At 37.4% G+C, this 26,330-nt stretch overlaps 1 protein-coding gene across 4 annotated transcripts in view; it reads left to right on the forward strand.

Moving 5' to 3' along the window:
• SBF2 (SET binding factor 2) overlaps nt 1–26,330 on the forward strand; it is a 472,399-nt gene that overhangs the window by 231,834 nt on the left and 214,235 nt on the right. For all 4 annotated transcript variants that reach the window (XR_010338354.1, XM_012456679.3, XM_012456682.3 and 1 more), the window contains exons 7-9: nt 21,196–21,328; nt 22,570–22,678; nt 25,165–25,278. Coding sequence is in view for 3 of the 4 variants with exons in the window: in XM_012456679.3 (XP_012312102.1) it covers nt 21,196–21,328; nt 22,570–22,678; nt 25,165–25,278 (356 nt within the window). In the remaining variant the exon portion in view is untranslated. The remainder of the gene's footprint in view (nt 1–21,195; nt 21,329–22,569; nt 22,679–25,164; nt 25,279–26,330) is intronic.

Here is a 26,330-nt window from a genome sequence, read left to right on the forward strand (position 1 = left end):
GGCAACAGTATCACTTGAGCCCAAGAATTAAAGACTACAGTGAGCTATAATGGTGCCATTCTACTCTAACATAGAAAAAAGGAAAATGGACATATTTTCTTTATGCTAAAAGATTAATAGATGGTATATTTTGCTTTTCCTTAGATGAACTTCTTTTGTAGAAACCTTGTCAGATGGGACTATTAGTCTCATCCTTCTCATCCCACCATCTGTATGAGGACTTTATCACCAATTATTCAGCAGTGGCTAGGATGAAAGATTGGGAGGATTCTAGAAAATGTCCACTGTACATTGGACAGCTTTTATATTAAGAAAAATATAACTTAAAAATGAGGATGTTTCAGACCAGGGCTGCCCAAAGATCCCCATTTACATTACCTCTGACTTGTCCTTTATATATACCTGCCTACAAGTGTCCCACTCTGATTCAGTCTTTGTCATTGTTCTCCATCTGGGTTTGTCTTTTTCTAGTTTTGCTGAAATCTTCCCTTCCCTAAGGTCCATACTCTGCCTCTTCATGGAATTCTTAATTCCTTGCACAACAATTCTGCCCTCTTGCTTCCCTCCTGTCTCTTGTTGAATTTTGCTCTTAGCTCAGCTCTGTAACTTACAACTCGTTTCATCATTGTCCCCATCCATAGTCTTCTGCTTTAACTTCAATCAGTGAAAGTTAGAAAGCCTTAGAGGAGATTAGTATAAATATAAATAGAGTCTTCTAGTATCTGAATTAAAATGAATGGTGATATCAGTTTCAAAGTAATTCTTTCCAGTTACATTTGCCTCCTCTCAGGAGATCCAACTCTAAAATAATATCTCCCTTTGGTGAAAGGATACAAAATTTCATTTAGAAATAAGTTCAAGATATCTACTATGCAACATAGTGACTACAGTTAATAACAATGTATTGTATACTTGAAAATCATTCAGAGTGTATTTTGAGTGTTCTTACCACAAAAAAAGTATGTGAAGTAATGCATATGTTAATTAGGTCAATTTAGGCTATCTAGAATGTATACATATTTCAGAACATCACGTTGTACACTGTAAATATATAGTTTTTGTCAATTAAAAAAATTACATCTCCCTTCTCTACTAGTGCAAGTTTTTACTCATCGAGTCATCATAGTTAAGCCTTAATATATTTAAAGCTATTTTTTAAATTAATCAATTCCATATTAAATAGATATTTAACTTATATCTGTTTAGTGTGAACTACATAATCCCTTTCTGGTGGTACTTCTCCAAAGAATGTCTGTTGATTACATTCCCCCTCCACAAAGTTTTGGAAATAAAAAAAAACTTTTTTTTGGAGACAGGGTCTTAGTCGTCACCCAAGCTGAAATGCTGGTGACAGCTCACTACAGCCCCCAACCCCCTGGGCTCAAGCAATTTCCCCTCCTCAGCCTCTCAAGTAGCCAGGATGATAGGCATGTGCAACCATGCCTAGCTAATTTTTTTTAATTTTATAGAGACAGGGTCTTTTCATGTTGTCCAGGCTGTTCTCAAACTCCTGGGCTCAAGCAGTCCTCCTACTTTGGCCTCCCAAAGTTCTGGGATTATAGGCATGAGCCACTGCGCCCAGCCTGGAAGTAAATTTAGTAGATTCATGACTACCTGCAGCTTGTCCATGGTCCCTTCTAACTATTGGCTTAATTGTTTTTAGCCAAGCACCATTCACCCGATGTTTTTACTTTAAAAAGGGCTGTGTACCTCTAAACCTCAATCAAAGCAGAGGTTTACTATGAAGAGGAATGACAGAATATGAGAAATGAAATTATTTCACATTTCCAAATGCTACCATTTTTCTTGAACTTAATGAGTATCTTATAAAACTCTTATGGTCTTAGTTTTACAGTGAGTTGTGAGTGGGGAGGAGTGGAGGAGGTTGTAAACGGCATTTAGTGTCAAGGACCAGGGATATTAAACATCCTGTAATTTGTGCGATGTTTAGAAGAATTTTTACCCTCAATGCTGTTAGCATTCCCACTGGGGGGTAGGGAAACTATTGTAGATAAAGTATACATTTATAAAGCCTGAACCTCTCTTCCAGTAATGGTGGCTTGTGTAATTCAGATTAACCCTCTTAACAATGACAACTTGAAAAGATATACAAATGTAAACAACATCTGCTAAACCAGGCACAGTGGCTCACGCCTGCAATTCCTGTACTTTGGGAGGTTAAGGCAGGGGATCACTTGAACCCGGTGTTCAAGACCAGCCTGGCCAATGGGCTGAAACTTCGTCTCTACTAAAAATAGAAAAAATTAGCCAGGCGTGGTGGTGGGTGTGTGTAGTCCCAACTACTCAGGAGACTGAAGCATGAGAATCGCTTTAACCCAGGAGCAGAGGTTGTAGTGAGCTGAGATCATGCCACTGCACTCCAGCTTGGGTGACAGAGTGAAACCCTGTCTAAAAATAAATAAAATAAAATAAAAATAGCATCTGCTTGAAGACATCAGAGACAATAAATAATAGTTAAGCTATGATCCAGGAGAAAATGAAGTAAGCCGGACATCTAGGTCCGTTTTTTCCTAAGGGCACTTGTTGATTTTGGAGGAAATGACTGAGAAGCTGATCAGTACTATCAACATTTTATGGGGAAGAGGGAAAATTGGAATTCAGGTTTTACCAAGGTAGATTCCTTTATGAAGCTGTCACAATTTGGGTTGAGACCATAAAAGGTCACAGCCTAGGAGTGGATAAATCAAAAGTAGATTACCTCCCTTGGGAACTACAATACAGCTTGAAATCATTTCAGTTTCTTGAGTTGGATTAAGGTAATCCTTGATGCTACTGTCTATCCATCTCATAGAAGTAAAAGTATATCCTCTCTGAAACAAGATAACTACATTCTAGACCTCCAAGTTGTCTATAAATTTTTATATACCTGCCCTGTACTCAATAAAAAATAACCTGGAATGTGAGGACCAAAACTATGTGAAAGGAATGCAAAAGAAGCCATAGACAGTATAAAAGACCCACAGGGGCTCTAGCAAATAGAGTTATCAGATGCAGTTATTAAAATAACTGTTTAAAATAGTGAAGGAAATAAATAGTCAAGACTGAGAATTTTGGGAGTGACATTAACCAGATAGAGGAATTGGAAATTCCAGCCCTCCCTCCCTGACAGAAAAACTGATTTAACAAAGATATATTGACAAAAATCCTTATATGACAATTCCACAATCTAGTTAAGAAATTATAGTACCTCAGACTTGCACAAAGCAGAGAACAGCAGCATTGAAATGAGTAAATAGAGCAATTTTATGTTGCCTGTTTCAGCCCCTTCTTCAACTCTCTCAGGCTTGGGGGTGCAGGGAGGAGGGAATAGTGGAGGTTGGATCCCAAATTCTGGCTGTCGAGCCAAGCTGCTTAAGGGACTTGTTTCTGTGTTGCCTCATTGGAAACACAAGCAGGAGCTTACATAGTTTGGATGTCTGGGGTGGCTGAGAACAAAGGAGTTTGGGGAGATGCTTGCTGTGACCTGCACAGCTTGGTGTGACTGAAAAAAGTCACACAACTTGAGGCTTATCCCTTGTCGAGAAGAGGGACGAGCATTTTGTGTTGAGACTTCAGAGTGCTTCCCTGAATACTGGTGAAGATGTGAATGAATTAGACCTCTTATTCATGGCTAATAGGAATATGAAATGGTACCACTATCTTGGAACATGGTTTGACTATTTTTAAAAAGCTTAAAAATGTTCATAAAAATATTTGTATGTGAATATCATAGCCATTTTATTTATGGTAGTGAAAAACTAGAGACAAACTCAGTGTCCACCAGTGGTAAGGGATAATTGATTATGGAAGTAGATAAAGCATCTGTGGTATATTCATACAATGCAGTGCTACTGAGCTATATGAAAAATGAATGGCTGATACATATGCATAGATTAACCTGAAAATAATTATTTTGAATGAAAAATGTCAGAAATATATATGGTATGATTCGGTTTCTCTAAAGTTCTAAAAAATGTAGTCTAATCTATGGTGATGGAAACAGGTCACTGGTTGCTTTGTGGATAGGAAGAGTGAGATTACAAAGGGACATAAGGAAACTTTCTGGGTGATACTTGTATATACATTCTCGATTGTGGTGATGGTTTTATAAGTATGTACATATGTCAACATGTATCAGACTCTTAAAGAAATGAAAAACATACTCACACCAAAACTTGTACACAGATGTTCATAGCAGCATTATGAAAGTCAAAAAGTGGAAGCAATCCAAATGTCTGTCAGAGCTGATGAATGGATAAACAAACTGTGATATATCTACACAATGGAAAATTACTCAGCCATAAAATGGAATGACATATCGATACATGCTACAACCTGAGTGAATCTTGAAAACATGCAAAGTGAAAGAAACCAGACACAAAAACCGTATATTCTCTGATTCTGTTTATGTGGAATGTCCAGAATAGGCAAACACATAGAGACAATGCAGATTAGTGATTATGAGGGCTTGAGTGATGGAACCATGAGAAGTAACTGCCAATGGGTGTGGCATTTCTATTGAGGAACGAAATTGTTCTACAATTGGATAGTAATGATGCTTTCACAACCTTGTGACTAAAAACCACTGAATTGTGTACTTTACAATGGTGAATTTATGGTGTGAGAATTATTTCTCAGTAAAGAAAAAACATTACTGGTAGAGCCTTGTTAAAAGAACTCAGGAGGCATTTTGAAGAGGCGCACAACTGATCTAAGATGATAGAATATGAGCTTCAAAAATTACAATAATTGCAGTTGGTTGAAACCCAGCAAATATTTTAAGATCCATGAATTCATAATATTAAAAAGGAATTGTACCCTACCTCAGAATATGATAAAGAACAATATATCTTGAAAACTTATTAATAAAGAAAAAAAAATCATGATAACCAATAGTAGTTGAGGGCAATTATCTTTTTTTTTAAAAAAAGTATTCTAATTAATAAATGTAAAAGAAATTACAGAAATATATCATTTTGCAATCCTCAACGAGCCAAGATCTAAGTATCAACAGCTGTTACCACAAAAAGTAAAACAAGCAAGTATTACGTGTCTATCCTTACCAAACACTACCTACTGTTTTGCCAGAGGGATTAAACCTGAGTCTGAACCTAGAAAATGTAGAATATAGAGGAACACATTAAACCGTACCAGGAGATTGTAATTACCAAAATCCAGGCTGTTGGAAATTCTCTTAGTCAAATATCCCATGTTCTTTAACAAATAAATTATAACAAAAGGAGAAGAATGAAAGAGGAACCTCTAGATTGAAAGAGATTTAAAGGACACCCAACTTTTTAAAGAAAATGTGGCACGTATACACCACGGAATACTATGCAGCTGTAAAAAAGGATGAGTTTATGTTATTGCAGGGACATGGATGAAGCAAGAAACTATCCTTCTCAGCAGACAAACACAGGAATAGGAAACCAAACACTATGTGTTCTCACTCATAAGTGGGAGTTGAGCAATGAGAATACATGGACACAGGGAGGGGAACATCACACAGTGGGGCCTGTTGAGGGGTGAGGAGCTATGGGAGGGATAGATAGCATTAGCAGAAATACCTAATGTAGATGACCAGTTGATGGATGCAGCAAACCAGCATGGCACGTGTATACCCATGTAACAAATCTGCACGTTCTGCGCATGTATCTCAGAACTTAAAGTATAATAAAAAATAAATAAATCAAAGACATCCAACTGTTTAATAGAGTGAGACTAAACTATAGTGTCTAGGGATGTACTTTTGGCTGATAAAAACTGCCCATAGAAAAAATCAGGAAAGTGGATAACATTAAATAAAAGTCAGCATGGTTAGTTACTCTTGGCAGTAGAAAGGAGATTATGATTGCGGGGCACAGAAAAGGGGCTTCTGGGGGCTTTTAAGGTTGCTGGCAAAGTTCTCTTTCTTGATGTGAGTGGTATTTTTAAGATACTATATTAAGCCATACATTTGACTTGTGTGGTTTTCTATATCAGTGTTTTATGATAAAAAGATTTTTTAAACTTGTAAAATTATTTATGTCCTTTATGTGCATACCTCAGATTTTATCCTTCTTACTTAATAAAAAGTCCACATACAGGTAGGCAGTCCAGGGCTGATGTGTATTGGTTCCGGAATATCTTCAGGGATGTTACAGAAATTCTATCCTATGCTTTTTTCCCTGTTTGTTTATAAGAAATTTTTCCTAAAACTTACATGTCTTATTATTCTTCTGTACTCTGTATCTGGCATAGTGCCTCAGGTACAAAGGGCATCAATGTTTATCGAAAAATGAAGGAATGAACTAGCTATGAAGAAGTGGTAATCATATTGTAGAAGATTTTTCTATGTACTGATGAAGTATGCCGGAATACATAATAAATGGTCATTTGAAGATCAAATTTTGTTATTTTATTTTACTCTCTAGTATTTTCAGCTTCATTATCTTTTGCTTGCATGTTGTAAAGTCACTTTTTTCTGGGAAAGAATAGGGAAAAGATAAGGAAGGAAAGCAGAAAGAAGGATGCAATGCAGTGTGCAGAGTTGTCATTTCCAAAGCATATGGTGGTGATAATTCTGTATAAAGGCATTCTCTTATCACCAGTCATTTTGTTTGGACTTTGTCAAAGACCAATATTAGGCCATTATCAGAGTTCACAAGCTGGATTGGGGGTAGTGGTGGTAGCGGATTTTACAAAGCACAGACAGGAAGCAGATAAGACTATAAGATCCTTTTGTAGCCTTGACTAGTTTTCCTGTGAAAGGTCTAAATGTAATGATAGCATTTCCTTTGTTCTTCTCTCTAAGAATTGTTATGATAATGAATTTGTTTTTCACAGTTTAAAAGGTCTCTGTGTTTTTCTGAAATAATTATATGGACTCTGCTATTCTAAGCACTCCCTACAATTTCCTGTTAATTGCCTTCATCTCTTGCTTACTGTCTTTTTTATTTGTTTTTTTTTCTTTTTGCAGTCTATGTGAACTGTTTTTGTTTACCTGAAGATTCCCGTCTTAAGTGCATTAGCAATGCTGGGATTTTATAGAAACTGGTTTTTATAGACCCTCTGATATTTTAATCCAATCCATACCTGTTTAAATTTGGATATCCCTCCCTGCCCCAAATAGTCTTGTAAACGCTCTTGACATTTTTTGTCGTGTCTGTTCATCTGTAATTTGATTTTACTAGCACATATACTAGCTTTAGAATATGTATCCTCCAGTTTTCATAGTTTAATGGACATTTCTGAAAACTGACTAAAATGATCCTGGGTCATCAGTTATCAACACTCTGTTTCTGTAGTTAAACCACATTAATCTTGCATATCACTTATGTTTGTACCTTTTTATATACATGCTTTCTTTTTGCTTGTCCATATTTAACTTTGGCCAGTTTTTATTAGCTATTAGTGGGTCAGTATGTCTCCATTGATTCTCTCTGATACTAAATATGGATTTTTTTTAAAGTTTTTAAAGTTTTTGTTCAGCTTATCTTAACAAATATTATTTTTACTTTGTACATAAAAGTTATTAAAATGTTGACTCTTGCCATTCCTTGCTATTCAGAAAGTTATTTTAGTTTTAAAATGTTTAATGGAAAACCTTTGGTAGTCTCACTTTTGTCTTTCTCTGGAAAACTTCTGTCTGTAATACTACGTGATTATTTTTGAAGTGATAATGTTACTGGCCTCAAACCCATAGAGGTCTGCAGTGACAATTCTTGCCTCCTCAGAAGAAAGAATTCAGCCAAGGGACATAAGGCAGAGTGAGAGACAGCGGCAAGTTTTAGAGGAGGAATGAAAGTTTATTAAAAAGCTTTAGAGCTAGAACAAAAGGAAGCAAAGTACACTTGGAATTGGGCCAAGCAGGCAACTTGAGAGAGCAAGTGCAGAGTTTGACCTTTTGACTTGGGTTTTTATAGGTCGGCACGCTTCCAGACAGTTGCATTTCTCCTCCCCTGATTCTTCCCTTGAGGTGGGCTCTGCAGATGCACAGTGGCCTGCTAGCATCTGGTAGGGGCTTCACATGCAGTGTGTTTACTGGAGTTGTACACATGCTCACTTGAGGCATTTTTCCTTTACCAGTCCAGTGTTCCTAGAGGAAGGTCATACAGCAGTTAAGCACTGCCATTTTGCCTCTTACTGCGTTTGTGTGAGCCCACTCACCAGATTCCTGAGCTCCTATCAGGAAGTTGCTGATCACCAATTTTAGGTGTTTCTGTCTACTGGGAAACTGCCCTTCCCTGGCACCACTGTGACTAATTACTTTAGAAAGACAGTTTAACTACTGCCTGACCATCACCTGATGGTCACCTGACGTTCCTGGTTGGGGTTGGGCAGGAGAAGGAGTTCTCCTGCTCTGCTCATGTCTGCCTGAATACCTGCTATGACAATAAGAACATTTGTAGGAACCTTAAAAATAACTTACATTCCTAAAACATCAAGATGAAAAGATGCCAGAGGTAAAAATGAAGGCTTAGGATAAGTAGAAATACTTTCTTTAAAAAGAAAATACTGATTAATAAATTGGTGAACCACCCAATTAATGCATCAATTATAGAATGATTTTTGTCCTTTTTCCTTAAATGATCAACACCTGGGGCCTTGGCTCATGTTTCTGTCTTCACTTAGTTTTCTCAGCTTATTAATACAGCATTATTACTTGTTTTAGTCTTCTTCTCACTTGTAAGGGGAAAAATTGAAATCTTTTTTTTTCCAGTGTATGACTTTGAAGGAAGCTTGCTTATTTTTCTCATGTTAATCTGTCTTTTGTCATAAGGGTCTGTCCCAACAACAAACTTAACAAGGGTTAAAAAATATTAAAAGAAAATATATTTTCTCTCCTACTATCATAAAACGATAGTGTGCAAATTTGAGTACACAAGAGTTTAAACTATAACTAATAATGGCATCTTATGCCCTATTTTTACTATATCTATGATTATTTTTTGACAGTTGAATATGAACTATGTTCTTTGGAGTTTTGAAGCAAATTAAATCTTGCTAGTCCATTCTGGAGCACTTTTCTGAAGAAACTGCTTACCACCTTTACCATGTGCTTACCTTCAGAGGCCTAAGGATCTCTTTCTTTTATTTATTTATTTATTTATTATACTTTAAGTTCTGGGGTACATGTGCAGAACATGCAGGTTTGTTACATAGGTATACACGTGCCATGGTGGTTTGCTGCATCCATCACCCTCATCATCCACAATTGATATTTCTCCTAATGCTATCCCTCCCCTATCCCCCCACCCCCAGCTATCCCTCCCCTAGTCCTCCAACCCCTGACAGGCCCCGATGTGTGGTGTTCCCCTCCCTGTGTCCATGTGTTCTCATTGTTAAGCACCTATTTATGAGTGAAAACATGCAGTGGTTAGTTTTCTGTTCTTGTGTCAGTTTGCTGAGAATGATGGTTTCCAGCTTCATCCATGTCTCTGCAAAGGACATAAACACATCCTTTTTATGGCTGCATAGTATTCCATGGTGTATATGTGCCACATTTCCTTTATCCAGTCTATCATTGATGGACATTTGGGTTGGTTTCAAGTCTTTGCTATTGTGAACAGTGCCGCAATAAACATACGTATGCATGTGTCTTTATAATATATGATTTATGATATACTGATTCATAATCCTTTGGGTATATACCCAGTAATGGGATTGCTGGGTCAAATGGTATTTCTATTTCTAGATCCTTGAGGAATCGCCACACTGTCTTCCCCAATGGTTGAATTAATTTATGCTCTCACCAACAGTGGAAATTTGTTCCTATTTCTCCACATCCTCTCCAGCATCTGTGGTTTCCTGATTTTTCCAGTGATTGCCATTCTAACTGGAATGGTATTCAGGCAGAAATCATCAATAGATGCTAAATCTAGCCAGGCATTTTGGTGAGGGATGAGATATTTACATGGTCTTTATGTGTCTTGCTACAGGTTGCTTTTTAGTTGCAGGAAAAATAGTAAGTATTCATTGGATAAATTGGACAGCATTGGCCAAAATTTGGGAGAACAAAATTAACATCACCAAAGACAATATGAAAAGTTTAGCAAATCCTTTCCTCCAAAGAATCAGTAGAAAACTAGACAAAATTGTTAAATAGAACTGTTTCAGGGCTCTGGAAATTGACTAAAAGCAAATGACAAATTTAGAAACATATATTCATGCTAGAACCTTGTGTAAAAATAGCAGGAGTCTGCAGCATTCTTACCTGGTGGTTGCCTGCCTTGCCCCTACATCCCAGCTTTGTCCGTGAGAGTGGTAATGGTAGAGTAGGGCTGGGTAGAAAGCCTGTTTTGCTGCCAGATGGAGTGGAATTTATAGCTAAACATGGCATCATTATCAGTAAAAGTATTGAACCCAGTAGAAGATGAAAAGAGAAAAACATTAAATGCCTGTCTGAATTACAGTCATAGTTGGGGCTAGTGGAACATTAGCCAGAAATTTAACAGAGAAATAGTGGAAAGGAGAAGGTCTTAGAAGGACTAGACAATGTCTCTATACATCCCTGGCTGCCTGGGAACCTATGCGCATATACAGGGAGACCCAAGAAAACTCAGCAAAACTGATCAGCAGTACATAGAAGCTTTACTGGCTCAAGGTGTTTGAGCACAACCTCTGCCCAAAATATGGGCTGACCAAGTGAACCAAGCAAACACTTGGGCTACACCTAGAAAGCCAAGCTAAACAATAAAAATAAAAATTTTTAAACAAACCAGACATCAGTAGCCCAACATCACAAGTTAAGCAGATTTTGCAGCTTAAAGCAGTGACCACCCTCCCACCCCCCCCAAAAAAAAAGCTTTCAGGAAAAAAATATAATTCAAATTTAATGCAGTATATTATTTATAATGTCCAATTTTTTACCAAAAGTGAGAGGCATTCAAAGAAACAGTAATGTGTAACCCATAGTCGGGGAAAAAATAATAGTATTGACTGACTTTGAGTGAGCCCAGATACTGGATTTAGCAGATAAGGACCTTAAATCAGCTATTATAAATATGCTAAAAGAATTAACAGTAGCCATATTGAAAGAATTAAGACAAAATATAGTGAGAGTGACTAAACACCTAGGCAATCTCGGTAGTGAAGTAAAAACTGAAAAAGAACCAAATAGACATTATAGATTGAAAAGTAAAATAACTGAAACAGGCCAGGCATTGTAGCTCATACCTGTAATCCCAGCGCTTTAGGAGGCTGAGGCAGGAGGATATCTTAAGCCCAGGAGCTCAGGACCATCCTGAGAAACATAGTAAGACCCCATCTCTACAAAATAAAAAATTAGCTGGGTGTGGTGGTGCACCCCTGTAGTCTCAGCTATGCAGGAAGCTGAGATAGGAAGATCGCTTGAGCCCAGAAGGCCAGGGCTGCAGTGAGCTGTGATTATACCACTGCACTCCAGCTTGAGCAACAGAGTTAGACCCTTTCTCAAAATAAATAAATAACTGAAACAAAAAATTAATTAGCTGAGCTTTTAACAGCACATTTGAGAAACATGGTGAAACTCCATCCTTACAAAAAAATACAAAAATTATCCAGATATAGTGGCATACACCTATGGTCCCAGTTACTTGAGAGGCTAAGGTGGAAGGATCATTTAAACCTGGGGGGCAGAGGTTGCAGTGAGCCAAGATTGCACCACTACACTCCAGCCTGGTGATAGAGTGAGACTGTGTCTCAAAAAACAACAACAACAACAAAAATAAAAAGTAAATACAAAAGGAAATCCTTCAGACTGAAGGAAAAAGAAATCAGTTAACAACTCAATTTCATACAGACAAGTAACACTAGAAATGGCAAATCTGAGGGTAAATATAAAAGACTGTATGTGTATTTTTCTATTCTTTTAGTTTTTAAAGAAGCATAAAAATATAGAAAGCAATTATAACCATTTCTGCAATTATAACATATTTAAATGTTATATAAGATAATAGGAACATATCCAGACCTCTAAATTAATGGGACAGTCCATGGGCAGTTTATCCTTGTATGTGGTTTCCTTGAGGCATAAGATTGCATTTGGAAAAGGGGATGTCTACCCTAAAGGAAAGGCTAGCTGAGCCCCTAGTCTAAACAAAATATCTCTGCCCAAAAGGGTGTAGAACAATCTAGCATCACTAAAAACAAGTGAGAAAAGACAGTTACCCCAGATAAGGGAGCACAAAGGAGGAGTAAACCTCCTGGTTATGGGCACCATGTTTATCCCCATTATCTGGCAGGATTTGGAGGATAATTTCCCAAGAAGAGAGGTAAGCATTGAGTAGTCTGCTCCAGTGTCCAAAAGAAAACTTATAGTTCTATGTGCCACATCCAAAGCATTCCTTAGCTCTGTCCTTGAAATAGTGATGTTTGATCTAGGAGCCAGCTGGAGTGTAGGCCCCCTTCAGCTCAAGGCCATCAAGGATTGGGATTCTCTCCCAGGAGCCCTCCGGCCCTCAGGGCAGTCCTATTTCCAGTGCCAGGCTTGTGGTAGAGGAGGCAAGCCATGCAAGGATTTTTCCCATCTGTCCCATTGATGCAGTTGACCTTCCAGTGGCCTGGCTTCTCACACCAATGACAATTATCTGGGAAGATACTCCTAGAGCAAATTGGAGGGAGCTGGTGGATTTGTAAGGCAGCCAGTAGTTGGAGCTACCAGTTTTCCTTTTGCCTCTCCTTTTCCTGAGCCCTTTCTTCTTCCTCTTTGTCCCAGTTGTAAAAGACCAAGGAAACTGTTTTGAGAATGTCATATATAGGGGCATTGGGGCCCAGTGCTAGCTTTTGGAGTTTCCTCTGAATATCTCGGGCTGCCTAAGTTAGGAAACAGTCCTTTAGTGTCTCTGAGTCTAGGTTAGTATGTTTCACTGGGACCTCATATAGCCTCTCTAGGAAAGTGATGGGATTTTCAAGAGGGCCTTGATCTATTAAGGCCAATTTATTATAGCTAGCAGCCTTTATTCTGCTAGTTTCTATACCTTATGCCAGACAGAGGAACATGTGGTTTCTTCCCCATTTATCCCCTGGGGTATTGTAATCCCAATTGGAGTCAGCCTGGGGAACTGTGATGGCTCCTTCAGGATAGCCACCAGGGTCAGTCATATGCATTGCATTTGCATATTGTTGGGCCACCTCCATAATGGAATTACTTTCTCTCTTAGACAGAATCTGCCCTAGTATGACTGAGAAATTCCCCCAATTGAGTTCAGATGTTAAGCCAAGTTTACAGAACCCTTTGATGTATTTGTCAGGGTCCTCCACAGACTCCCCTAGTTCTGTTTTAATTTGGCTCAGGCCTTACATAGTAAATGGAGTCTGGACTCTAGTGGGTTCACTGGGGCTACTGACCTCTTGAAGGGGGTATAACCTAGAGGGGATGGTGTCCAGAGTGTAGCCCTGGATAAGGTGGGGCTCTAGGCCTGGGAGACTTGAATATAATGAGGTAGAAGGGGCAGTGGGGTTTGAGCTAAGCTCCATCTTTGGTTCCTCTGGTGCTTGAGATCAGGGTAAACCCAATAAGGGGTGTCCCAAACCAACCAGAGGGGGCTGCCTGACTATGGCAGCCATCATCACTAGATCCATTTTACAAGCCCAGCAAAGGTCAGGGTTGTTTCATAGGGCCTTGAAGGCCTGTACAAAGGGAATTTCTATCCATATTCCCTGCTGGCAGCAGAGTAAATCTAACTGATAGATCATATTAACATTTAGGTTTTCCGGCTAAGATTCCTGATCCCGGAGCTTGTATTCAGCTCAGACTGTGGTACAGAAAAATATTAGCCTTTTCCTTTTTGGAGTTTTGGGATCAAACTTTTTCTAGTTCTTGAGAATGCATCTGAGGGTCGTGGTATGAAGACTCAATTACCCATCTGTGAAGAGAGAACAGACAAAAAAGAAGGCGTCTCCTCTTCCTGTTATCTTGAATAGGACATCCCTCATTCATCCTTAGGTTCTTAAATGAACCGATCTTACCATGTACCCTTAACTTCAGTATCCTCTTTTCACAGAGGAGATACCAGAGTGAACAGAGAGCCCTCTCCTGTTCATCCTTGGGGGTTCTGGAATGAACTGGTCTTACCATGTACTCCTAACCTTGCCTTCATCTCTGTTCTAATGGTAATTTGTTAGAACGGAGCCAGCCTTTGACTCTGTCCTATGGGTCTCTTGCCCTGAGAGCTTTGGGCCAGCCTGTATTCTTGCCTCCATGACCAAAATGATTAGCTTTTTTCTTAGATTCCCATTTCCCTTGTTTTTTTTAAGTAGTCAAGAAGCCTGTTTTTCAGCTAACTGCTGCAATGGGGCCCAGCTTCCCTCCCTTCAACTATGGCCTTGAAGGTTTTGATGAATATTGAGAAAGGCATGGAAGTGATTAGAGAAATGGAAGCTACAGGAGAAAATGGGAAGAAGCCAGAAGAATAGTCATGGAAAGGCTCCATGTGCTTGCAAAAACAGCAGCCCTTGATTTGAGAGGTCAATGTTTATTTGCCTTCTTAACATAAAGTAGTAACCTCTGGAGGACGTAGGGCTTGGGATGAAAACTCACAAATGGCAAGGGAAGAATTTCCCCTTCTCCCAAAGGGGTGCTAACTCCAAAAACCGCAAGTCGTTGGGGTCCTTAAAGGGCCAGGAGGCCCTATGCGAGTGGAAAAACAACTTCAAAAGCCTCTGGAAAAACTCAGCCCTGGAGCGTTAACAGGAACAAAATGTATACGGTAAGTCATCAGGAGCTGACTGGGGTTCCAATTAGTGTCTGTCCTGGCAGTGTGCCAACAGAGAGGCAGGGTCAGGGGTCATCTGAGTTGGTAGGGTGAAAACTAGTGTAAGTCTCAAGAAATCCACAAGGAAGCCTGTGTCTTTGCTGCTGCACAAATTCAGTAAGAGTTGTGCGTGTATGAATAACAGTTACATGGCATGCAGAGTGTGAAAGCAGAAGAGGCAGACTTGCCTCAAGGTGGAGTCCTGGGGGTGCACAAGGCCATTTCAGAATTCATACAGAGAGAACAGGAGAATAAGTGGTGTGGGTTTTTGGGAAAGAGCCAATTTTAGTTGAAAAAGCAGAGGAAACCCCAGACATTGCATGGGCCTCCTAGACATTCTAGGAGGCCCATGCAATGTCTGGGCCTCTTGTCTAGGAGGCCCATGCAATGTCTGGGCCTCTTGTCTAGGAGAGCCAGTGTGTCTCAGGTCAAGGATCTGACCTGGGAAGGACATCATATCCCTGTGAGCTACCCGTCAGCAGGAGCTGAGAGATCAACTTGGGGAACAGAGCCACCGTGGCTGAGAAGAATTGTTCTGGGGTTTGGTTAGTAATCCGGAGAATGAAAAGAACAAACGAAACTGTGTACAGGGGTTAAACACCTCCAGCCAAAGAAGGTGAGGCATAGAGATGTCTTACCACTGAGGAAGTGTATTTGAGTCACGTGGCACCAAAGTATGTTAACATTAGGGAACGTATCCATGTCACAGCACCAAAGCATTTTACTGGCAGCAAATCCATACGGGTCTGCAGTAACCTCAATTCCTGCTTCCTCAGAAGAAAAAATTCGACCAAGGAGCATAAGGCAGAGAGACCAAGGCAAGTTTTAGAGCAGGAGTGAAAGTTTATTTAAAAGCATTAGAGCAGGAACAAAAGGCAGTAACGTACACTTGGAAGAGGGCCAAGCAGGTGACTTGAGAGACCAAGTACACTGTTTGACCTTTGACTCGGGTTTTATATGTTGTCATGTGTCCAGGGTCTTGCATCTCTCCTCATCTGATTCTTCCCTTGAGGTGGGCACTCCGCATGCACAAAGACCTGTCAGCACTTGGTAGGGGGTCACATGTGCAGTGTGTTTACAGGAGTTGTATGCATGCTCACTTGAGGCGTTCTTCCATTACCAATCCAAATATTCCTAGAGGGTCATATGCCAGTTAAACTCTGCCACTTTGCCTCTTAGTGCATAGGCATAAGCCCACTTACCCAGCTCCTGAGATTTTATCAGGAAGCTGTTAATCACCAGTTTCAGATGTTTCTATCTATTGGAAGACTGCCTTTCCCTGGCATCAGCTGTAACCAATTATTATTTTAGAGAGACATTTTAATAACCACCTGATGGTTGCCTGACATTCCTGGTGGTGAGTGGGGAGGGGAGTCCTCTCCTTCCCTGCCCATGTCTAACTAGCTACCTACTATAACAATGAGATGCCAGTCAATATGCATAAGATGTGCATTGGTTTGGTCTGGAAAGGCAGGACAACTCAAAGCAGGGGAGGAGGCTTCCAGGTCATAGGTATATAGGAGACAAAAGGTTGCACTCTTCTGAGTCTCTGATTAGCCTTTTACTGAATACACAATTTACATGTGAGAGAAAGAAGAATAGTCACTTAGTCTGGCTTAATGAAACAATAGGGCAGAAGAAGCAATCAGATATGCATTTGTCTCACATTAGCACAGGGATGACTTTGAGTTTTTCTACCTTTTGTCCACAGGGAATTTCCTTGTGAGCAAATTGTGAGGGAGATATGTAGCTTTTTTTTTTTTTTTTAAATCTTTGTAGCCATCTTATTTAGGAATAAAATGGGAGATAGGTTTTCCTGATGTAGTTTGCAGCCAGACTTCCCTTTGGCTTGGTGGTTTTGGGGTTCTGAGATGTATTTTCTTTTCACAACTGTATAATCATTGTGTACCTACTACCCTCACTCAGTATTATATTTGGGAGAGTTATTCACGATGATACATATAATGCTATCTCATTCATTTCCACTGTTGTTCAAGTATACCAAAACCTTAGTGGGTTTTTAAAATTCATATTAAATCCACAAGTATAAATCCACAAATTTTACAAAAAAAAAAAAAAAAACAGATTTTTTTTGTATTTAAATTTCTTTATTTAGTTTTGTGAATTTTGAATAATACATTTATAGTTTTAATTTTTTGTTTCAGTCAACATCTGCCATTTTCAGTCGTAGTAAACAATTTCATAGTAGGATTTTACCACAGTTCATTCATTCTCACATTTAGCATGTGTCCACATTTTTCATTATTTCAAATACTACTACAATGTACCACTTTCTGCTTGTCTTCATGGGTGCTTGTGAGAGAGTTTCTATGGTAAATAAGAATGGAATTACTAAAATTACTGTAATAGGTCATAAGGTATGTGCATCTTAATTTTGCTTTATGTATACTTTTCACAGCAGTATATATGGTAGTTCCTTTTGGTAGTTCCTTTTCCTCCCCATCCTCATAAAAATTTAGAATTATCAGGCTTAAATTTTGGCTATTGTGATAGGTGTTTTGTTTTTTATTTTTTTGAGACAGGGTCTTTATCCCAGGCTGGAGTGCAGTAGTGCAAGCATGGCTCAGCCCCCACTCCCTGGGCTCAAGTGATTCCCCACTTCAGTCTCCCAAATAACTGGCACCACAGATATGTGCCACCACACCCAGCTAATTTTTTTATTATTTGTAGAGACAAGATCTCACTATGTTGCCCATTCTGATCTTGAACTTCTGGGCTCAAGGAATCCTCCCACCTCTACCTCCCAAAGTGCTGGGATTACAGGCGTGAGCCACCGTGCCTGGTGAATTTTTCTGATTACTAGAGATATTGGAGCATCTTTTCATATATTATCAACCATTTTGGATTTCTCTTTTGTGAATTGTGAATTCATATTATGATGCTTTTTCTTGTCGATTTTAGCAGAGTTTTTTAAAAAACATATTTTGGACACATCTTTTTTTTCATTTATATACTTTCTAGGTGATTTCTCAGTCTGAGACTTGTCTTTACATTTTTAATGTTCCTTCCTTCCTTCCTTCCTTCCTCCCTTCCTCCCTTCCTCCCTTCCTTCCTTCCTCCCTCCCTCCCTCCCTCCCTTCCTCCCTCCTTCCCTCCTTCTTTCTCTCTCTTTGTTTAGAGAAGCAGTATCTTGCTATGTTGCCCAGGCTGGTTTTGAACTCCTGAGCTCAAGCAATCCTCCTCTGTTGGCCTCCCAAGGTACTGAGGTTCCAGGTGTAAGCCACTGTGCCCAGCCTAATATTTTCTGACACATAAATTTTTAATTTAAAATAATTGAATTTATTGATCTTTTTGTTAATGACTTATACATTTTACACTTTCTGTATTTTAATTTATAGAGATACTTGTTGACATCTTCTTTCATTAATATTTTTAATTTGCAAGTTATAATTGTGTACATCTACAGAGTACAATGTAGTGTTTTGATTTATAAATACAATGTGGCATGGTTAAATCAAGCTAATTAACATATTCACCACCTCACCATTTTGTGTGTTGAGACCTTTGAAATTAATTCTGTTTTGAAATTAAAGCTATTTTGAAATATATAATGCATTTTTATTGACTGTCCTCACACTCCTATGCAATAGATCTCAAAAACTTATTCCTCCTGTTTAATTAAAACTTTGCACCCTTTGATCAACAATTCCCCATTCCCTCTTTCCATCCTAGCCATTAAAAAGAAGGAAATTATGCCATTTCCTATGATATAGTTGAACCTGAAGGACATTTTGATAAATGAAAGAGTCAGGCACAAAAAGACAAATACTACACAACCTCACTTATGTGTGGAATTTAACACCTTTCATTGAACTTTTTTTTTTTTTTTTTTTGGGAGATGGAGTCTTGCTCTGTCACCCAGGCTGGAGTATAATGGCGCAATCTTGTCTCACTGCACCCTCCACCTCCCACATTCAAGTGATTCTCCTGCCTCAGCCTCCTGAGTAGCTGGGACTACAGGAACATACCACCACGCCCAGCTAATTTTTGTATTCTTTTTTTTTTTTTTTTTTTAAGATGGGGTTTCACCATGTTGGTCTGGCTGGTCTTGAACTCCTGACCTGAGGTGATCCGCCCGCCTTGGCCTCCAAAGTGCTGGGATTACAGGTGTGAGCCACCACGCCTGGCTTAATTTTTGTATTCTTAGTAGAGATGTGGGTTTCACTATGTTAGCCAGGCTGGTCTTGAACTCCTCACCTGATATGATCTGCCAAAGTGCTGGGATTACAGGCATGAGCCACCGCTCCTAGCCTCATTGAAATTTTTAAAGTCTTTTCATAGTGACTTGTGTCATCATTCAGACAGCTTCGTTAGTTATATGTCAGTTATATGAAACATTCTTGAGTGCCAGCTATAAACTAGGTATGGTGCTAGGAGGTAGGATATGGTAGTGTATAAGGCTCAGTGTCATCTTTGAGGAATTCTCATTCTAATGATTTAGACATCAGGCAGAGAGCACATGAGCAAAACAAATAGAAACTAAAGTGTCAAAGAAGTGTTCTGAGAACTAGATAAGTTCAACATTGATTGTGATCACATATGGTGGAAGGTGGCAACAGGATTTTGAAGATGAGCATAAGTCCATAGAGGCATTTTGGTTTGGAGTTCAGACTTAATTTTGTATGTTACATATTTTCAAACCTTTTATAGCATCAGAACCCTAAGTTCAGGGAAAATTAATGATAACAACCACAACAATTACAATAATAATCATAGTATCTATCCACTAATATGTATTGATTATTTATCATGGTACTGTGCTGAGAACTCCTTATCTCATTTCTTCTTAAAAATCCTAAATAGGTGTTGTTTTTTCACTGAAACTCAGAGAGATTAATATAAAAACAAATATGAATATATAAAAAGGTTTCTCTAGCTAAATTGCTTTTGTGGAGCAAAATGTATTTGAAAATCATGCCCAGAGGCTGGGCGTGGTGGCTCACGCCTGTAATCCCAGCACTTTGGGAGGCTGAGGTGGGTGGATCACGAGTTCAGGAGTTTGAGACCAGCCTGGCCAACATGCTGAAACCCCGTCTTTACTAAAATTACAAAAATTAACCGGGCATGGTGACGGGCGCCTATAATCCTAGCTACTTGAGATGCTGAGGCAGGAGAATCTCTTGAACCTGGGAGGCAGAGGTTGCAGTGAGCCGAGACCAAGCCATTGCACTCCAGCCTGGGCAACAGAGCGAGACTCCATTTCAAAAAAAAAAAAAAAAAAAGAAAAGGAAATCATGCCCAGAAGGATAATATTAAATGGTTTGAGGAACAACAGTGACATCATCAGATTTTTATTTTATGTCCATTATTCTAACAACTGTCTGGAGGGTAAATTTGTAGGGAATAGGGACTGGATTAGGAAACTCACTTATGAAACTATTACATTAGTCAAAATTAGAGAAGATTAAAATCTGAACTAAAGGTTCTGATGTATCACATGGGAAAAGTTGGAAATGATAAGAAGGAATAGCAATTAATAGACTAAGGAAATTTGCATGTTACATTAAGAAATAAGCTATGGTAAAGGGAAAATAATAGTATTTTACCTTGAGAAAACAAATGGGGACTCTTGCTTTACAGGGTCCATATGATTAAAGTTGAAGTGATATAAAAAAAGTTGATTTGGTTTAGTAATAGGAGAAAATAAGAAATGATATGTTTATTTAACTTCAATTTGATAAATATGTTGTATTTTTTAGAGTTGTCACTAAAATAGAAAAAGTTTATAAATACTGTAACAGAGGGGATGAACGAAGAGACAGGAGAAATCAAAAAGAAAGAAAAAAAAAGGAGGTAGAAAAAATTAAAAGTATAAAATAAGATACCACAATGGTGTACAGCTCAATAATTACAATAAATGTAGGTGGATTAAGTGAACTAGCTAAAAGACAAAAGTTGTCAGACTGGATTAAAAATACTTCAATTACAGATAGTCTCTTATTTATGTTCAATTTAAGATTTTTCAACTTTACAATGGGTTTATTAGGACGTATCCCCATCATTAAATTGTGGAGCATTTGTTATGCTGTTTACAAGAAGTAGAGAAAAGTTGAAATTAAAAGATGAGAAAAGATATAGGCAAATTTCAACAACAACAAAGCTGATGCAGTATTAACATCAGACAAATAGACTCTGCAGGGGTTAGTGTTTAGAACAATGCTAGCATTCTAAAACAGGAACCTAAATACAGGCCTTAGAGATGAAGTTGAAAAGAAGGTAATAGTCTATTTCTAAACAACTAATAGGTTCAATGCGTATTACCTGATGTGAAGAATAAAGACAATACTGAAAGTTTGGGAAAACAAGTACTCACAGGTTATATGGAATTTAACAGTTTAACCAAGTATTTTCCTTCAGAGAGTCCAAAAATACTGGCTTTTTTTTGTGTGTGTATACTATCTATAATTGTTGACAGCACATATAAAATTAAATGCATTTGATAACCTCTTGCTCTTTTCAGGAATTCAAAATGTCCTGAGCCTCTTTTGTGCAGTCCTCACAGAAAATAAGGTTCTCTTCCATTCAGCAAGTTTCCAGAGACTTAGTGATGCTTGTAGAGCGCTGGAATCTTTAATGTTTCCTCTTAAATACAGGTAAGGTTTTCATTTGTTAATTTTATTTATTCCTAAAGTACATGTCACTTGTTGTTGATGAATCAAAATGTTACGGTACAATGGTTTTGAACCATGTGGGGATATTTTACAAAGTCATGCTGTTAAATGAGTCATAGTAGCCTAGAATTAGAGACTTTCCAAGTTTTCCATTGCTGAATGTTGATTACTATAAAAATATTTAATTTGAATAGCATTTTCAGCAACTTTTAATGATCTTTTAATACAATTGGCATAAATGTTTTGTCAATGCTATTTGATATTAAAGGATTATTAATTTTTAAAAGTTATAATAATAGAGATTCTATTAATAAAAAGCTCTTATCTTTCTTAAATACCCACTGAAGCATTTATGGGTAAACAATATGACATCTGGGATTTGCTTCAAAGTGATACAGTAGAGAAGAGAAAAAAAATGGGTAGAAATACATATATTAGCCATGCATTGGTAATTGTCAAAGTTGACAATTAGTGGGGCTTCATTATTATTTTTCCCTGTGTTTTTTTAGGGGATATGTTAAACATTTTTTCCTAATAAAAAATAAAAAACAAAACAAATCTAAACAGAGATGCCTAATAGTGCCGTAAGTAAAATATTATACCTCAGATATACTGTTTTATCAATTGACAATCCTAACATCTAGTAAATTCGTTCATAAAACAAGATAAAATTTTAGACTCTCTCCAGAATTTCTTTAAAAATTTTTTTTTTAAATCTAGGTGCTTTTCTTAACTTTTTAGATAAGATAGAGAATTGTTGGCCCTATTTTTTTTTTTTTTTTTTTGGCCATTCTTATTGAATGCAAAAATCAAGTATAGAAAGTGGAATTTGAAGGCTTGTTTTATATAGACAAATCATTGCCTCATATTGAGAGAGGAGGCCCTATCAGAGAGTCAATGTTGCTGTCTAATGTTGGGTTTCTATGTCAGGAAAAATGCTTTCAAACAGTATTAGAGGACCTAAAGAGACTGCTTGCCTAGAAGAAACAAAGGATAAGGAAGTAGCCTGGGATTCCATTTACTTTATATCTTATTATATCTGATCATATCTTTCACATGAAGATTTTTAAATCATTTTTTCCAAAATTTTAATATTAAAAATCATGAAAACATTATTGGCAGTTTCTAAACATAGGTAATATAAAACTTATACAACGTAAAAATGGAAGAAAATGTTTATGTTAAAGAAAAATATATTTGACACATATTTTTATTATTTCCAGTTATCCTTATATTCCTATTCTCCCGGCTCAGCTACTGGAAGTTCTAAGTTCCCCAACACCTTTCATTATTGGAGTACATTCTATCTTTAAAACTGATATCCATGAACTTGTAAGTATTCATCTTTAAAATTTCCAGTTATTGAGTCTAGAAGTTTATCATATTTCTTTGGGTCCTATAACATTTCAACTAATCACTGTTTTCAGATCTGTAGCATTTCCAATAGAAAAGATTGGATAGAAGAAAAATATCATTGAAAAGTCTGTATAATACTTTTGCCATATAGTAAGTATAGGCGGTTTTAAAAAGGAATTCATTAATGTTTTTAAATATCCCTCTTTTGGTACATTGTTTATCTTTATTATTCATCTTGTATATGACAAAAGATAAATTAATCTATTAATATTCTATTTAGACTTTTGATATCACTGCATAATTGATTTATATTTTGAAGTGAGACCTATCTTGATACCAAAATGCTTAAAATTAACAAAGCAGAAAGCATATGAAAAAGAGTGAAGAGTTTTAGTGGAACACAAGTTTGGTATAAGTGTCCACCAAATGTTTGTATTCTTAATGCCATGTGAATAGAAATACCAAATAAGGAAAAGTATACTCTACATTCAAGCCAGTTCGGGAATAATTCATTTAGTTCTGTGTATCACTTTATGAGGGATGTAACAAAATAAAGCACATCAGAAAATGACATCCAGGATTATCAAGAATTTAGAAACTATATTCTGTAAGGGCCTAAGGAAATTTTCTCAGATAATAATTTAATACTATGTGATGGGTAAAGATAAATATTTAAGTTACTGTCATAGAAGAAGGGTTAAGATTCATTTTTTGTAACTCTAAAAGGCTGAAATAGAATCAGTGGATACAGTGGCCATAGTAAAAGATTTCTGCCCAGTAAAAGTGTTTCCAACAATTAGAACTACCCAGTTATAGAATGGATTTCCTTATGTGAGATGAAGAGTGTACCCTCAAGCACTGTAAGTAGAGTGTAAGGAACAGATAGCGTGACACTTTTCAGGTAGTATGAGAAAAATTCTTTACTGTAAAGTTAGGCTATATAACATCTATGATCCACAGATCCCCAAGGTTGTAATTCTACTTCGGTTTTAGTTTTAAATGCCAGCAAAGAAGTAATTACAGTTGTAACCAAATCAGAGGTATCATTTAAACTAACAAAATATTATTCAACATTATAATTGTAAGCAGGACTTTTATTCAGATAGTCATCATTCTTTCTAACTTTATACACTGATACTTAGTTCCTATTTAATTTTGGTATCACCATATAAAACTGTGTAAATTAATAAACATGCAGTAAAACCTAATTAGTACTTATTAGAAGCATACCATCTGGTTTGTAGATAATTTTTTTTCTGCTAAATATAAACAGTCACTGGAGGCCGGGCACAGTGGTGTGGCTCACACCTGTAATCCCAGCACTTTGGGAGGCCAAGGCAAGCAGATCACCTGAGGTCAGGAATTCGAGACCATCCTGGCCAACATGGAGAAGCCCCGTCTCTACTAAAATACAAAAAATTAGCTGGGCATGGTGGTGCATGCCTGTAATCCCAGCTACTCGGGAGGCTGAAGCAGGAGAATCGCTTGAACCTGGGAGGTGGAGGTTGCAGTGAGCCAAGACTGCACCACTACACTCCAGCCTGAGCAAGAATGAGACTCCCTCTCAAAAATAAATAAATAAATAAAAATCAACAGTCACTGGAGTTAGGACAAACCAAGTGTTGCCAAATGTAAATTTCTTAAATTGTAATGAATAAATTAGAATGAATTATGAAATTGTTAACATAACAACTTCACTCATCTTGGCTGTTTTCTCTTACATTTTTATGTGAGTTATTTTTAAATAGACTTTTGTAAAATGCTAAAGATCAGATTTTTCTAAGCCGCTAAAAAAACACCCTTTTGATGTATACTAACTGTTTTGTTTGTTAATTCTTGGAATAAATACTAATTTGTTTAGGGTACTACTAAACTACTTGAATAAAGTGTCAAAATTGCAGTGACTCTGTGCTTGCTGCAGCAGCACATACAGTAAAATTCAGAACAAAATGCAATGACTCAAACAAAATAAAGTGTTACTGAACACTCATGCAGCAGTCCGGAGAGATGTTCCATTATGCCAGAACAGTTTGCTCCATGAAGTCATTCAAGATCCAAGCTTCCATCCTTCTTGTTTCTCCAACAGAATCCTCCCAGGCATTGTCATCATGTGTATGCTGAAGGCTGGTTTGATGCCAGTTTATAATTTCAGTCTAAGGGAAAAGAAAAGACTGCATAGGAGAGCTTTACACATCCCCTATCTTGAAGGACAGAAAGACACATGCCACTTCTCATGTTTTATTGGCAGAATCTTAGCCACATGCCACACGTAATTTTAAAGGAAGCTGGGAAATATGGGCAGCTGGGAATTTGTTAGTGCAGAATTCTGCTACTGTGGACAACCAAGAGTCTCTTCCACACCTGATTCTTCTCATTTTGAATTAGTCAAGGCAAAAATAATTTGCTTAACAACAAATGTATTTTGGTAATTATAGGTTAATTTTTTTTTTTATCTCTTTCAGTTAGATGTAATCATAGCAGATTTGGATGGAGGCACTATTAAAATTCCTGAATGTATTCACCTCTCTTCCCTCCCAGAACCACTTCTACATCAGACTCAATCAGCTCTTTCTTTGGTATGACATGTTTTTGTAATAGTAACTTTCTCGTGATTTAAATCTAAAGCTAAGGTAGCTGAAATTTAAAACCTTTGTCAATGCACTTTGTTACTTTAATTTAAAAAGAGCTATATGTTTAAAACATGAACATACTCTCACATAGTATTTAGAATAGAATTCTTCATTTACTATTTAGTCATCTAAAGAATATATTTTGGATCCTAACTGAATATTTGTTCCACATTTATTTCTTCATTCAGCTTGCTTGTTTAGTACTGTCCTAGGTACGGGAAATTCAACTTTGAAAACAAGACTCTGCCTTGAAACCCCTGATTCCTCTAAGATCCCCTATTAGATGTTGGCTTCTTTCTCTAACCACACTATTGGCGTCTCATTCCTCTTTGATACCTACAAAATACTATTATATTGTCTTGCCGATACTTTCAGGTTATTACAGAAAGATGTGTCTTATTGATGCATTAAATGTCCAACATTCCATTCTTAATGCTATATGAATAGAAATACCAAAGAAGGAAAAGTATACTCTACATTCAAGCCAAGTAAAGTTTTTAAAAATCTTGTGGCTTGGGTTTTTCTCACTGAAACAAATTTAATTTTTTTGTAGTTATTTTACCTTAGCTGATTTTTTGAAAACACAGTATTTTGTTTTACTGAAAGCCCTTTAGGTGCTTATCATCAGTAAGTTGAGCTATAGAAATTCTGCATTCCTTTTGAAGACTTTACTAGAACTAAAGCCTTCATATTCTACTTAAAGAATATTTTATTCTGGGCTGTTTGAAACATTTTTTCCCTCTTAAATAGAAACTTGGAAGCCTAGGATTACCAGGAGGGATTTTATTCTCAGAAAACTTTCAGATTTCTGTTAGTCCTTTTATTGTCGTAGTGGTATCTATGAAATGGGAACAGTTAGAGAAGACAGACTTTTCCTAATATAATTTGTAATCTGAAATACAAGATGTGATAGAGTGGAAAAGACACTAGTGTAGGATACAGGATACCTGAATTCCAGTCTGTGTTCTGCCACTGGTATTATTGAGAATCACATTTTA

This window comes from Aotus nancymaae, unplaced genomic scaffold (assembly GCF_030222135.1).
Source record: "Aotus nancymaae isolate 86718 unplaced genomic scaffold, 86718_ANA_hifiasm-v0.15.2.pri h1tg000059l, whole genome shotgun sequence".
Classification (NCBI taxonomy): Eukaryota; Metazoa; Chordata; class Mammalia; order Primates; family Aotidae; genus Aotus; species Aotus nancymaae.